The 16521-nt window shown below is 45.2% G+C and overlaps 1 protein-coding gene across 5 annotated transcripts in view; it reads right to left on the reverse strand.

Annotated features, from left to right (window-relative positions):
* Window positions 1-394: 394 nt before the first annotated feature.
* The window catches only part of FBLN1 (fibulin 1), a 61208-nt gene continuing 45081 nt past the window's right edge, over window positions 395-16521 (reverse strand). For 4 of the 5 annotated variants that reach the window (XM_027660866.1, XM_027660871.1, XM_027660869.1 and 1 more), the window contains one exon: window positions 395-744. In XM_027660866.1, coding sequence (XP_027516667.1) covers window positions 605-744 — 140 coding nt within the window. In that variant the 3' untranslated portion in view covers window positions 395-604. Of the gene's footprint in view, window positions 745-15427; window positions 15522-16521 lie in introns of those variants that run through there. The other variant, XM_027660868.1, reaches the window with a different exon arrangement.

Raw genomic sequence — 16521 nt, forward strand, 5'->3', positions numbered from 1 at the left:
TTCGTCTCCTACTATTTCTGATTCCTTTTGCACTTCCTCTTGTACCTGCAGCTGAATGGCACTTCTTAAATATCCAGGCTGAACTCTTCAAGAATTATTAACGATTCTAAGAGCCTGTTCAGAGCTATCCTATGGGGGCCCAAACCCAAATACTTAGCACTCTCTGACAATGTGAATCCTTTAAGGTAATTAATATTGGGGTGAAATTATTAATCCTTACCCAACTGCTTCCATCCAGAGATAGCATATATTCATCCCAATGAACTCTGACATCTGTTTTGTTCCACAGCCTCAGTCACTCAGGTTATCTGGCCAAGGAGCAATAGCTGAGATCTGCCCAAACGTTTAGAAAAGTTTCAAATTTCACTAGGCAGCCGAGCATTTTTACACACTACTTATTTATACAGACAAACTACACCAGGCTCCCTTAATCTGCTCCACCCTACGTCTAACCAACGTAATAGCTTGCTATTTGTCTTAAACTATAAACCAAATATTTAAAAACAAAACAAACAGAAGAACACTATTGGGTTTTACAAACAAGTATATGACATAGTAGCTCGTGGTACTGCTGCAGGCCTGGCCCTGGGGGTGCAGGGCTCCCTCAGAACCAGTACTCGGACACGAAGATGTGCACGTTGACGATGTTGCGGTGGGACACCACCCCCCCCATCACGTAGTTCATCTCCAGCTTCAGGATGGCGTGGAAGGGGCCAACGATGGGCCTCACCTGGCGAACGACACCTGTGGGGACAGGAAGAGGTTGCTGGGATTAAGGGGAGAATCAGCCAAGCCTGGACGAGCTACGCTGCCCTTTGTGTTCAGTGCAGCGTTTTATCTATTGGGTCTCGCAATAAAGCTGGCAAAATAAGGATAAAATACAACTTGCACATCAAAATACCTTGAAGAGGATATAGAAATAGCACTAAAATGCTGCTAATGGCAGAAAATCTCCTATATATTCTGAAATTAGCAATATTTTTTTTCCTTTTATTCAGAGACATAAATTCGATAAGCAGGCTACGACACTGCTTTTCCACAGGAGATTTCCCTGGATAAGCCAGCACACATATTGCCCCCAGGAGCACATGAGCACACCTGGGGATGCCATACAACTCCTGGGACTGTGTTGAAAATCTCATTTCATTTGGGACAGCAGAAATCATTCTGGAGACCAGCCCCCTTCCAGCCCCCTTCAGGCAGGGACTGAAGCTGAAATCAGGCTCCTGGACTCTGGGCAGAGCGTGGGACAGGACCCTGGGGAGGCACATCTGGGCCACAAGGGGTGTTATCGGTGCCTTGACATGATGTGGCTGAACAGAACAGGGTTACAACTTCAGACCTACAAAAGGAAGTCAACACAAGCTCTGCCATTGACTCCAAAGGCTCCAGGTCAGCTCCTGAACCGGTTCTCACTGCCATATGCTCCCATCCAGAAGGATGTACTCAAATGTCCCAACCACGGGGAGCCAAGGGCAGCAGGCACAGGGAGCCTCGTGGGGACCCCCTGCTCAGAGTGAGCTGACAGAGCCTTTGGTTCAGAAGGAAATACACAGTGTAAGGAAGGAGGCTCTGCTCCTGCCCTGTGTGCTGGGGGTTGTGTTTCACAGGCAGGCAGCACAGCAGTGCCATCCCAGCGTCCTGCAGCCATTCCCTAGGAACACACTGAGATCTGATGGGAGACAGAAACGTTTGCTTATGCAGGCTGTCAGCACCTTGTGCTAAGGCAGGGCTGACATTACAGCTTTGTCCTGTTCAAACACTAACTAATATCTTCAGCATGCAGGGAAATTGCAAACTTCTCACCGCACTCACTTTCCTTGCCATATTTGATGAATACACTTTTTAAGAATCCTTCCCCCTACAATTTATATGTACATACATTTACATATATTTATATTTTTTTTTATTTTTTTTTTTTAGCTTTCTTGGCTACTCTCCTGTACCTTATAAAAATGACTGGGCTTGGCAGATGATGTATTGAAACAGAAAAGCCTGGCTAAAATTGCCCTCCCTTTAGGGTCACATTGAAAGCATTTTGCTAACAACCCATCCCGTTATTGCAGGCCCTGCTCTGACTGACAACCACGGAAACACAGAGCGTTGGAATCACTCAGTGCTGGCTGTCTGGAACCCACCCCGGGAGCAGCTCCTGCTGTCATCACCCAGCTCTGAGAGCAAAGGCTGCTGGTTCCATTTAGCAGTGGTTTTACAGCATTCTACACTCTCTTGCCCTGCTCTAGTAGAGTCCACTCTGCTCTGGGGGTGGGATTGCCAGTGGTGTCCTTTCTGCTGTGCTCTGCCCCACTATGGCATCCCTTCAGTAACCATCAGTAACTTTCTCCTTCCTGCTCAGATGCATCCTGTGAACAGCAGGAAAAAAGGTGGGATGGGCAAGCCCTGCCCTCCATGTGGCAGTGCCTTTCCATGCACTTTCAAAATGAAGCCTCTCAAATGGTTGGGAAGTGAATGCCATGCGTGCTGACAGCTCTGCTGAGGCAGAAACTGCACATAGAAACACAACAGTACCACAACATTAAACGAAATTGAAAAAATAACAAACAAAAACTCCAGTTGGTTGTGCCAATGTCCTAAATGGTCCTGAAATGACCACCCTGCAGGACTATTTCACTCCTCTCCCATTAAATGAACAGGATGATCCAGCAGGTGGGTTTGTGCTACAGCAGGAGTGTAAGGATGCAGTCATTTGAAATGGGCAGAAGGAAAAAAAGGGTTAGGGGAAAACCTTGAAATGTTCTACTGGACAAAAGCATGAGAGGTTTGCAGCTCTTGGCAGATTCAGTCCTCGAGAGCTTCACATTTTTGTTTTGTGACAAGTGCTAAAATGGGAAACCTGAGTATTTGTCTCCACCAAACTCAAGGACAAATGCAGGTGGAAACTGTGCAACAGCAAAGTTACTCAGAGCCTGAAATCAGGCTACATGCTTATCCAGTTCCCAATGATCTTGTCTCATTGCTCCCAGGACTTGCCTCAGAAGTGCTGTATAAGGCCACCTTCCACAAGGTGTTGCTGCCATGTGGAGCTGCCTGTGTGTGGTTCTCTGCTGTCTCGTGCCTTTCACGGGAGGTACAAGGGAGGGGCAGCTCTGCCAGACCCAACCAAGGCCAGCAGTGCCAAACAGAAATCCAGAGAAAAAACTTGAGATCCAGGCCTGGTCCCTGGAATTCACACACATGGCTCAGTGAAATCAGTCAATATCCAAAACATTTAGCCCAGGACACATTTGAAGGAGCCACATGTAACAATTCTGGGTGTTTTCAAGCACCATGGATTTAGGAGACACTGCAGCATTTGCATCAGCATGCTATTCCACTCTCCCTTTTGGCAGACTAGTGGATCCAGATCGGTGGTCTGGCATCCATCACAATTTATAGCTGAATATTAAGTATAAAAACATACCTTACAGTAACAGGAAGGTTACAATTTTTAGATGCACTGAAAAGTCAGGAAATGCAGAAATTAAGCTGCTGCTTTTTGATATCTTTTAGCAGTCTAAATCCAAAGTAGCTGGATGGAGCCACTCAGATTTGACATGGGGATAACTGCAGATTGGGAATCAGTCCTGGATGAATGCAGCAGTGCCCTCTGTCCTGTGAGGTGCTCTCTGTAGCACGTCAGGAGCACAGTGGTGTTGCTCAGTAAATGACCTGAAAACAGAGGCCTGTCACACACCAGCACTTGGTCCCTTTGGGTACCGAAGGTTCAGCCTCTGCAGTTGGCAAATGGGGTGAGTTTATTTAAGGAAGTTCACCCCAATCTTTTCCCAACAAAATTAATTTCAGCTAGGTAAGCATTTTGCACAAAAAAAAATAAACCAGGAGAAAATGTGTCTACATTTGAACAGGTGAATCACTGATAATAAACGAACATGGAGATTCCCACTGCTGCTGAATCCCATGTGTTGGGCATCCTTGAGCACCTGTGTTGTCTTGCCTACAGGCACATCTGTGGCAGTAATTGCTGGTGCCCTCCAGCCTGATGTGCTGCTGGTGCTGCTCATCCTCTTTGGTTCATAACCTGTAACCTGAATACAGGCTCCATTTGCAGAGAATGCCCCATGTCACAGGCCAGGCAAAGCCCTTCCATCAGCTCACCCGTGTTTGGATTTGCTGTTTTGTTAACTGAGCAGAGATGTCATTACACATCCCAAATCTGCTTGGCTATCTTCATGGTTTGCTGACCTCCTTTAGAAAGCAATGATAAGACTTATTTTTTTCCTGCACACTTTGCCCTTATTGTAAACAGGATCTGTGGCCATCCTTTCCACCTGCTGATCTGTGTAAGCAAACAGTCTTGGAGTGAGAGGCAGCAAGTTTTTGGATGTCACAGTGGTAGTCTGACCATGGCCCAGAACTTCTAAAGCTCTGTAATTAATGCACTGAGCTGTTCTCTTGTCCTGTTTCTTCTTTCATGTTTCATATTTAATATTGTCTAAGATAAAACTATGTCACCCTGTGTAGTGAGGACAATAACCTAAATAATATATAATACTTATTTTCCAATGCTTTTAGTGAAGGAATTTTTCCTAATATCCAATCTAAATGTCCCCTGGTGTCACTAGAGGCCAGTTCTCCTCCTGTCTCTTGCTCCCTGGGAGCAGAGCCCGACCCCCCCCCGGCTCCCCCCTCCTGTCAGGGGGTTGCAGAGCCAGAAGGTCCCCCCTGAGCCTCCTTTGCTCCAGGCTGAGCCCCCCCAGCTCCCTCAGCTGCTCCTCACCAGACTTGTTCTCTAGATGCCACAGGTATTCCTTGGCTTGTCTATACCTCTTTAAGATACCATTACATTTCTCTGCTTTGAAATATGTGAGACCCTCAGGCAGTTCACCTCTGTGTCTGGTTTCTGCTTGTACTTTTGTGTGAGGCAGCTGATTTGCTGAGGAGCTCCATCTCCAGCTGAGGGGAAGCACTGCTCCTGTGTTACCACGTCAACCTGTCCTGGGGGACAAGTCCCTGCCTTACCATGAATTCACATTTTGCCTCCAGAAATCCAGACTCCTAGTTCTGACTTCTGTGCTAAGCTCACTGCCCAGTATGCTGAAGCACTTGCAAAACTCTTTGAAATCCTTTTTTTTTTAAAACAAACTTTCTTCATTTCTTCCACTGCTAACCACAAAACCTGCTGCAATTGCACTCTCAGGGGACCTGGGTCGTGGTGTTCCTCACACCCCTGGCTGAACACTGCATTTGCCTTTTCTCTGGAGAAAGTTCCTCCAGCAGGCATCTCTATGGTTTGCAGAAAGCAAAGCAGAACCAGAGCACTGATTTTCACACTGCCACAAGAAAAGGCTGGTTTGCCTTGGTTACATTTTCTGTTCCAGAGGTGAAGCTCACAGGGTTTTCGACAGGGATTGATTCTTGAGTCCAGTCAAATATTTAAATCTGTATCACCATTATGAGCACAGAACAGACACAAGTTGCACCCACTCTTTGAAAAGAGAGCTTCAGAGAACCCAAACTTTTAAGGATCCCCAAAAAATCAAGCAGAGAAGTGTCAGTGGAGCATGTGAGGAATCAAGGGTTGCCAGGGGCTATATCTGCTGCCTGCTGGAAGAGAGGACCTGCTGCACTGAACTCCTCTTGCCTTACCTGCCTATGCAGCTATGTGTATTTGTGTATATAAAAACAATGCCAAGTACTGCCAAATCAAAAGTTGTTCTTCCAAATAACCTGTGGGCTACACTCAGAAAAATACAGTAAACACTGCTATCAAAAATGGGATCAATTCCCTCAACCACATTTCAAGCTCTGTGTTCAGTAAGAAGCACAAGAGCTCTTTTCCTCTTGGCCCTTTCCCATCGTTCCCCCCATGAGGTTACAGGACATGGTTTTCTTCTGGTCATCATGTGCTGATCAGGGCTGAAGCAGGCCCAGCTCACCCATGCTGGCACAGCACATGGCCTTCTGGTAAAAACAGTAGAAATGTCTAGTCCTCATTAAATAGAAAAAATCCCACGTGAGAAGCGTAACAGCCCAAGTAAATCAGTTTTTCCCCTAAATCTCCTAATCTTTGGGCTATGAGTCTACCAGGCCTGATTGTAAACAAAAGCTGAAGTCCATCATTAAAAAGAATCCCAGAATGGTTTGGGTTGGAAGGGACCTTGAAGCCCATCTTGTCTCACCCCCTGCCATGGGCAGGGACACCTTCCTCTAGCCCAGGTTGCTCCAAGCCCCGTCCAACCTGGCCTTGGACACTTCCAGGGATGGGGCAGCCACAGCTTCTCTGGGCAACCTGTGCCAGGGCCTCACAGGGTGGAATTTCTTCCCAATATCCAACCTAATTTTTCCCTCTTTCAGTTTGAGCCCACTGTGAACCCATGACCCCACTGAAATGTGCTCCCTTTGAAAAGGAGCACTGCAAGGATTGTCAAGAGAATGTGCTGTTACACAGTAAGAGAAAGTGCTGTCTGTTTTCAGATGGAACTTTTGGGATGAGCTGTTAGGGACAATTACAAGAGAGAGATTTCAGTGACTCGAAAGAACACCTTATAATTTTTCCTCCAGCTATTTTCCTTGTGCTTTAAATGAATACTTGGAACATGAAATGATTCATTTGGAAAAACGTGAGTACCAGAGAATGTGGTGAGAGCTGTGGAGCTGGAGCATAAACTCAGCTGAAACTCAGGTAATTTATTGGGCTTTATATTAAATTCCAAATAATCTCAGCCTATGTTCTTAAGTCCTGCATTTAGCCACTCCTGGATCTCTGTTTGCCCACAAAAACCACTCTGGTCCTTTTTACAGCCTTGTCAGAGATGAATAGTCTGAAGTGCCACATCACAGCAGTAACTACCCTTATCTAAGCAAATGACATTTGGGAATCACAAAACCAGTTGTCACCTCAGCCTCCTGGAACCCACAGCCATGGCATGACTGCCAAAGGAAAATATCCCAAGACACTGGCACACTGGTGGTAATGTGTGGTGAACAACTTGCTGAAGGGGAAAAGCATGTCTCTGAGTTTCCTTCAAGCAAAACAAGAAGACTGATCTCCTCATGTTAATGCAAGACCTTGGACTATAACTTCAAGTTTTCTTTTCTCCTCAAGGCCTCTTGCTTTATACTGCTGGCCAAGATTTACAAAATTAAGAGTAAACATCTCAGCTGCATCAGTGTGACTTAAGAGCCTAGTCATAGTTTCAAAAGAGATGTTCAGGCAATTAGGAAATTCAGGACTAGGGAAACGATCATCACAGGGGCTATTTTAAAAGGCAGTGGTGATAGGATCATTCCAGAAATGAGCAAGAGGCACAAACCCAGCCATGAATAAATGCTTCTTTGGATCAAACCATAGACAAGGAGTTGCAGGTGAGGCTGGAACACCAGGCTATCTCAGTCTATAGCATGTAAATACATATGTATAGTGTGGAGCCAAAACTACATAGCCAAATTTATTTTTGGCTCTGTAGACCTCAACTCAAGTCATGTTAAGATTTGTAAGGAAAAAAGTTATTTCTTATTCAGTATTCATTATAAATATACAAAGTTCATCAATAAGGTTGGAAAATAATTCGTATCCTGATCACAAACAGAAAATACATATTTTAGGCTATTTTAGCAATTTTTTTTCTGTAAAAAGCTTTGGGACTCTGCATGCATTACAGTTTAATTAAATTCCTTTCCTGAAGGCTGCTCTTTATTCCAAAAGTTTATGCCAAAGTAATGGTTTGCAGTGCCTAAACTGCTCTGCCAGCATAGTTACTGGAGTACTCACTGCCCTACCGCGTGCCAGGGGAGGAGGGATGTGACTGAGCTCTCAGATAACTGCTTACTGGATCCTACTCCTGAAAATACCCTGCTTCAAACAGCCCATTAGGGACCGTCCTGCTGCCTCTGGAGGAGTGAAAGCTGCCTTTGCTGAACTCCCTGAGGTTCCTGTCAGCCCCTGTGCCCAGCCTGTCACAGTGCCCTGGATGGCAGCACAGCTCTGGTGCCGCTCACCGCGTTTGGTTCCCCTGCACCCCCGTCCAGGTCCCTCTGGCCCATCATCCAGGATGCTGCTGAAGAAACTGGCCCCAGCATGGACACTTTGGATGCAGCCCTGGTGACTGGCTGTGAGCTGTGCTGCTGATCCCAACCCTGCCAGCCTGGAGCTCAGCCTTTTCCCGTTTCCAGCCTACCCCACTGTCCACTTACCCAGCCAACATTTCCCCGGGTTGGTTCTGAGGGTATTAAGGGAGGTGGTGTTGGAAACCTCACTGAAGTCAAGATAAGCAACATCCACTCTTCTCTTCTCACCCACTAACCCAGCCATCTTCTTGTAGCAGGCTGTCAGGTAGCCCAGGCATGATTTCCCCTTCAAAAATCCTCACTGACAGCTCCCAGTCACCTCCTTGTCCTTAGGATGTTTGGAAATGGTTTCTGGGGGACTTTGCTCCATCTCCTTCCAGGGACTGAGATGAGGCTGACCAGCCTGTACTTCCCTAGATCCTCCTTGGCCTCCCTGAAGATTGCTGTGACTTTTGCCTTTTTCCATGGGAACTTCTGATCATCACAATCTTTTAAAGATGAGAGTCCCTCACAGCGGCATTGGCCAGTTCCCTCAGCATTTTGGGGGCACCCCACCAGCTCCCATGGACTCAGCCATGTCCAATTTGTTTAAATGTTCCCTAACCTCAACCTCCCCCACTGAGGAGCATTCCTTGCCTCAGACCTTCCTGTTGCTCTGAGAACCCCAGGACTCCTGAAGGCCAGTCCTGTCAGTAAAGAGAGAGGCGCTGAACACTTCAGCTTTCTCCGTGGCTTTTGCCACCCAGTCTCCTGCCCCATTCCTGCCCCCATAGGCAGCCTCTCAGGCATCATGCTCCTCCACTCCTCTCCAGTTCATGACTGTGCCTGAAGGCACAATCTAGCTGTCAAACTGCAGGCATTCCCCAGACCACCAGATGTCTGTCTGCTGTTTTCAGAAAGTTCATGTACACTCGAGATTCCTCCATCTCGCAAAAGCTGAATAGTCTTTTTCATTTTCTCTTTTTGTGTGTGTGTGTGAAAGCTACCTATATTTCTCTCAATTATTTGTGACAATAACAATGTGGCTCCTGCTATGTGGTGCTCTATAGTTTCTGATATAATCTGTTTTATTAATAAGTGGCCGCTCCTTGGAAAATGAAATATTTCTTGGTAATCATCACTGCAGGCATCAAATCATATACAGAAAAATAGCTCTGAAGATATCATTAATCCTTGAGCTGCCACACCTGACAAACCTAAATATGGTGAAAGGATTCAGAAAACTCATTAATCAAAATACAAGTACTGAAATAGGTTTCCTCTTGCTTTGAAGTATATTGCTCTCATAACATTGTGAATTAGACCTTCATTCAAGTTTGATGGTGAACCCTTCACAAAACAAAAGATTTGAAGGATCAGGTTAGAGTTGGATGTTAACAAGGTTTCCATGCTGATGGAGAACTGCTCCACAGGAATGTGGCAGGCTACACATGTCTTTGCTGAAGTGTTTTGGGGACAAGATTTTCAAAAACATGGACCTCCCAGATCTTTATTCAAATTCTTACAAAAAAGGTCTATTTTTCAACTGTTGAGCAACTAAGTGCTTATAAAATGCTTCAAAGTCAGTTTGGACACATAAAATTCACTTTCATAAACTGTATGGCACCCAGTGTAATTTCACTGTTGTTTTAGGCTGATCAAAAATAGTGGTCCTGCTATATCCTCCCCCCTTCCCTTGGATTAACACCTGAAGGAAAAGAACCCAAACTGTAGCTTGCCCCACAAGCACTGATGCTGAGCACAGGGAAGGGGCTCGGGTGTTTGCTCAGGGCTGGACAGAAAGGGGGTTTCCCTTCTGAGCACCAGCAAGACTCCAGAACACCAAGCAGAACCCCAGTGTGTCCTGCTGGGAATAGAGAGGGGATGGTGACTGGGACACAGTCACAGGGAGTGTGGCACCAGTGACATGAACAGGACTCCTGATGCCCTGGGCCAGCCCAGTGCTGACTGCAGTGGCACGTTACCTTGGGAGTGAAAAACCATAAAGAAATATATGTATATGTGTGTGTGTGTGTGTCCCTGGAGCAGTTCAGTAACCACTGACCAACAGTGCAGCTCCAGCTCTACTGCATCCTTCCCTGAGAAGTGTCAGGGAGGGTCAGGGGTATGGAAGACACCCCTCAGAAACACAGAGTAACCAGGTGGGCCATGGTTGTGACCACAACCACCAGCTCTGGCTCAGATCCCCCCATGCTCAGGGGATCTGTGACCACAGGAACCATTTATCAGCCATGGAAAGGCAGAGCTCTCCTTTAGTGACTCTTTAAACAATTGTGTCTGAAACTCTCCAGGTACTCCCAGCCTTTGAGGTTTCCACGCAGGGTACCAGTCTTGGTTTAAGTTTAGCTAAAACCAAATCTGCTTCTCTTTTTGCCCTTTGCTTCAATTCCAAAGAAAAAATGAAATTACAGTACAGGAACTACATTCCAGCGTGAAAGAAAGGATCTTTCTGCCTTATTCAACAGATCAGAAATTTGGGATTCAATTTATCATAAATGCTATCCTTCAACCACTCAATGAAGTTTAATTTCATTAACACTCGGGCTTCTCTAGAAAGCTTTGATTGCTGAAATGCATCAAATAAAGAGGCCATAAAGAGGCCTCATGGTATTAATACGTTTTTTGGCCAGAAACAAATGGTAAATATTTTCAAAGCTATTATCTGTCATGTTGGATCATATGGAGCCTCGGTATTATGAAAGAATTAAAAACAACCTTTGATTTTACTGAGGTTTGGCTAGTTTACAAATACTATGATCTTTATTAAGGATACCAAATAACTTCAGAGAGATGTGCTCTTATCTTGGTTTGGCAAAGCTGAAGTGCCTTTAGATCCCTGGTTTGCCTTCCAGCCAAACCTCGCAGTGGGTTTGAACGCTGACAATGCTGCGAAATCACTCAGGCCTAAAATGCAATAACTGTACTTGAAGTAGCCTCATTAAAAAATAGTTTCCACCATATACTTTTTAATCTTTCCTGTTTCACCTTTGAGAATGTGACACGCTTTGTGTAGTAGAGGAGTCTTACACATTACAAAAACAGGTGGAAAAACTTCAATGTCCAGAAGGTGCAAAATCACATATATCAGCCTCCTGATGCTTTATTCCCAAAATCTTATTTAGAGAGGGTTTGGTGTCCACCATGTCCATTATCACAGACAGGTAATGTCTCCATTTAGTGAGAGTGGCTGTGCTCACCCTGCCTGTTCCAATTCAGCCAAGCTTGGATCCCTGACATCTGGGCAATCAATTATTGCAAGCCTAAGCATTTTTTGGCAAGGAGCCACATCATGGCACACAGCACAATATGGCTGGAGTGAAATTTGGCATTAGGAAGGTTGTTCCACTCAGGCACAAGGCTCATTCTCACCAGAAAAGCACCCTCAGCATTTCTCAGACACGAAATGAAAATCCACCTCCCGCTCAAGGTGCTTGTTTGCCCCCAGAAGAGCTCTCCAGCCTGATATTTTTCTGGAGGGGAGGGAGGGTGTTGAGAGATTTGACTACTGAACAGTGCAGTCAGCAGCATCCCAAAAGGGCAGGTTTAGGCAATAAATCCAGGATCCCATTTACCAAATGGCTTCTGGCCACCCTCACCTCAAATGCACAGCTACTCATTTCTGCGGGGCAACCTGGCATAGAGAAAAACTCACAAGATATTCTTTGCTGAGGGGGTCCTCTGTGAAAGGGGCAAGCCTAGAGATGAAACCAGAACAAAGATACTAAAGGGACTGTGTCTTTTTTAATGTGTGGCCGCAAGAGCCTGTCGAAAACCCCGCTGAATTATGTCCTGCTCTGTGAACTCGCTGGGAATGCCTGGCCAGCACTGGTTTTGTACAGCCAAACCCCACTGTCATCTCATGCTACTGGCATTGCAGTCATGACAAAAGATTCCTGTTGCTGCTTATTGCCTGGCAGGTGTATTCACACAGGAGTTAATGCGCATTATCTCTCCTTGCCCTGTGGACAGCAGAGCTCTCCTGGACGCCCTGGCTCTGCTTGTACCTCCTCAGCCTCACAGAAGTTCAGCTGGAGATGAACTGCTGCTTTCAGTGTCACAGTTGTGCCAGGAAGCCCAGGTCAGCCCAGGAATCTCCTTGTGCTAAACACCATAACACAGGCATGGCAGGAGCCAGCCAGCCTCTGGCCCAAACCTAGAGAGTCTGGAGCAGCAGAGGAGGCTCAAGCAGAGGGGAATGTGAGGGCACTTCCCGGCGAGCTGGTCCAGAGACAAAGCTCAGAACCAAACATTCTTCCATCCAGTGATGGAATTTAATGTCAGGCCATACAAATTGTGAAAAGATTTTGCCACTCTGAGATACAGAACTACTCCCCCTGTGCTTAGGACAGGTTTCAGAGACAAAGCAAGTCTCAGTCTCCTTCTCCTGCCCCCCAGCCAGCATGGATCTCACAAGCACACTTTCCTATGGTGTCTAGTTTTGTTTACCTTCTTGGTCATTCTTTACAAGTCTCTTCCCAGCCTCTGGAACACACTAAACAGTCATGACACCACCACAGAAATCAGACTGCTGCTAAGTCCAGTGCTCTGCTATCAGTAGTTGAGACACTTTCTGTGGTGGTTCAAAGGTGGCACTATGAACTGTCACCCGTGTAAAACAGGCTGCAAAGGCAGGACAGAGACAGCAGTGAAATGCTTGCAGATACCAAGGGAGAGCAGCAGTACAAATCAGTGCAGGTATCAGTGTACTCAAGCACCAGCACAAGCCCCCTGCAAACCTCTATGGTGACATTTTATAGCTGTATTGGCTCCGAGTGTTTTCCAGAAGAACAGCACCATTCTGCTTCATAGGCAAGAATATATATCTTAGGTTATTACCAAATGCAAGATGGAAGATTTCAGCCTATCAAAGCTCCTTTTAGCTGTATCATGAAATTTTGAAACCCTACTGAAGTTTACCAGACGACAAAGTGGGATTACTGTTATAAGGAAATGAATGCACAGCTGAAGGGGAAAGTGTTTTATAGCATCTGATAACACCTTAGGCACTGATAGGACATTTTTGTACAGGTTGAAAATGCATTCTTCATTTTTCACTGACAGCTGGTTAAAGGAGGAATGCAGTGAAAAGTCTATAAAAGCTTTGAAAAACCCCCAAAGCTGGATAATTCTGCGCTTCTGTTTTTCTCCCACCCATGCTGGTAGGTGAAGTTGTTAACAGTATCCTTTGGACTCATTGCCACTTTGGCCTCTAACTATACCAGTAACAGAGAGTCTACAGCACTACCTGAACCATCTCTTTTTGATACAATAGGGTAGAAATACTGGAAGCGACTTTTTCACAGTTCTTTTTCACCAGTCTGTGTGCTGCCACTCCAGCAGTCTGGCTTTCATTCCTCCTCTTCCTCTGGAAGATCCTTTCTGTAGGTCAGCAGAGCTGGTTTTGGAGTCTGTTCTTACTTTTAGCTCCTCCATGTCTGATACTGCTGATCATTGATTCCCATTTGATATGTTTTCTTCACTTGTCTCTGCCTTCTCCTGCCTTTGGAACTGCTCCTCCTACACCTCCTTTGGGAGGCCGTGTTCTTTCTTTTTCTAATGTTCCCTGAGGTAGCTCTTTCCTCTGTTTCTATTTTCTTCTTTTTCCTTCCTCACAGCCTGCTCCCTCGCACTCATCTCCTCCTACGACCCCAGCTGCTCTCTCTCCATCAACAAAGCACAACCCAGCCTGATCAGCCACTGTCCATCCCACCTCATGTATTTCTCAGCTTCATCAACATGCCCTTGGATGTCTCAGTCTCAGGCTAAAGGGATAATGCCTGAAGCCGGTGACCTGACTCTCTTCAGCCCACAGTCCTTTGTCAGGGTTGCAGCCCTCACCTTCCTTCTGTAACTTCATCTCTAACAGCCTCTCCCACTCTTTAAACCCTTCCCAAAAGAACTGTACCTTTTCACTTTTTTATTGTTACACTTCTGAGAGCATCTTCTTGCTTTCCATTCACACAAACACAGGTTAGATGCAGGTCCTTCTCAAGGCATCATCTCTCTCCTGGTTTGTGAAAGCTTAGCAAAAACTGTGTTACTAAGTAAGGTCTTCCTGCAAGAGAGTCTTCACTGGCCTGTCCTTTCTCCCCCTCTTGTCCCAGCATTCCCTTCTTTCTTTGAATCCCTTCACTGGCTCGAGTCAAGGTTTATTACACTCAGCTCTTTCAGCAATACTAGTAACTATTTTACTGCTTTTTTCCATATACTCTTACGAATTTCTCTCTGAGAGATGAATATCCTGTAGAAGTTTTCTATCTTTTCTCTTGTAGAGGAAATCAGTCTTGTAGAAAAAGATACCTGGTGATCTAACTTACATTAGCAGATAAAATAGCTTAGATACTCTGGTCATTTCTCCTGAAATATTACAGCGGAACAAAATATACTTTACCCACGCATCTATGACTTACTAACAGAACAAATGTATTCTCTCCCATAAAGGCAGCAAAAAGACATTAGAAAACAGGCAGAAAAAAAAAAAAAAGATTAAAAAATAGGCTACAGGGATTCCAGAGGCACATGTGGTCATCCAGCAGGATGGGCCAGGTGTGCTCTCCCACAAGTGTATGAAATGCTGATTGCAGCAAGTTGGAACATTGCAATAGCAGAGATTCCTGTAAACCTGTCTGGTACTGGGCTGGTTGGGCATTGGCTCTGCTGAGTTCCTGTGTTACCTCCCCACAGCCCCCATGTTGCTGCAACTTAGTGGGATAACCAATAAAGCTTTCTGATATCATCTGTGCCCTTTGTGTTCTTCCACCCTTACACAAACCCTTGCCTTTCTTTACAAGAGGGTCTCACTTTGTGAACTCCCATTGCCTAGGATCCCATCTTATTTATTTGTCTTGAAAACTTCCCAGTACTTTTTATGGGAACACTTAACATTCTGGTTATTAATAACAAGAAAAATGGTATGATGATGAGAGCAGCAGAACTGCTGCTGGCAGAATTATTTGCAATCCTAATTTTATACATACAACGTGCTGTCCTGAACCTCTGCCCCTCCAGGTAATATCAGCTGGGGGTTTGTTTTGTTTTTCCTTTTCCAATTCCGCTGCAGGCAGTTTTCTTTGCAGTTTCCATCCATTAATCTCAAAGTACTTTTACATAGAGGAATTAATTAAGACTCTTGCACACAAGAATTAATTAAGACAGTAATAGGCATGTTTTATCATCTCCATGTTGCACATGGGGGAACTGAGGTGAAGAGAGAGTTGCCCAGTTCTTTTGCAGAGCTTGGAATGTACTTGGGCATGTATCTTATCCTCTCAACTTGGTGTATAAGAATATCCTTTCTCTCCTTACGTTGTGAGGCAAATATCCAGCTTACCAAGTAAAATACCATTGACACACAGTCCTGTACTTCAAAATGGAAATGCTTCCCTCAGGCGAATACCTTGGCCAGTTGACTTTCCAAACACATCCTTCTTTCTTATTTCAGACAGAAAAAAGCATACAGCACGAAAAGCAAACTACTGGAACTCCTGTGGGATCTGATAACATTTATACTCTGCTAAAGAATTGCCCCAGTACCTGAAATCTGTAATCTTATCATCCTACTTTAACAGACTCTCCCTTTCTCAGCACTCACATATACTTCTGTTTGATAAAGAAGGAAATATAAACCTAATGACTTGGGATTTTTATCTACAGCTCATAAAACCTTTGCAGAGCTGATGCTGGGCTATCCTGCTTCTGAAATGCACCAGTGCCACCTTCAGACCACAGTGAAAAGGGCTCCTTCCCAAACCTGTATGTCTGTATGGCAGCAGCAGTGGGTTTGCTCTTCCTCCAGGCACGTCCTGCTGGAAAGCCCAGCAGCACGTGTGCAAACCTGAGCAGAACCTGCACAGCCCCCTCCCGAAGCACAAATGTTCACTGGGAGCGGTGGGCCTTGCTGCATTACACCCCCAAAGGGCCCTGCTGTGAGAGGAACCTCCAGAGAGCAGGACCCCGAGCTGGGTCACAGCCCCTCCTGCTCTGCCAGGGCTGGGCACAACCTGGGCACACGGGTACAGCCCTGCCACAGCCCCTCCTGCCAGGCTGAGACTGGAAATCACACGTGCCCCTTCCATTCTGAAGTTTCTACTAAACCAAAGGATTTGACAGTTACCCTCAACAGAAGTGTTTATTTCAAACTGAACCAGCCTGTCATTAAATATTAAAGCACGTAACAATTTCAGTGAATCGGTCCTGCTTTAAAAGTTTGATTAATGTCCAAAAATTGGTGCAATGCTGCTTCAACAATAAAGAACAGTTAATTAAATTTACAGTCTCTTTGCTGACATACTACGTATTTTATATTTGGTTTGATTATAATGGGCAAACCTCATCATTTTAAAACTAAGCAATTTGCATTTGTAATTAGAGCCAGTTCTGCAAAAAGTTAAAATACTTCTCAAATTAAAGTTTAGGCCTCTGGTATTTTGATTAAAAAATTATCTGTGATATAAGTTCAAATTACACGTATTGGATTGGAGAATATTGTATCAA

The sequence above is a fragment of the Corapipo altera genome, unplaced genomic scaffold, assembly GCF_003945725.1.
Source record: "Corapipo altera isolate COAL_440 unplaced genomic scaffold, ASM394572v1 239, whole genome shotgun sequence".
NCBI classification, from domain to species: Eukaryota; Metazoa; Chordata; class Aves; order Passeriformes; family Pipridae; genus Corapipo; species Corapipo altera.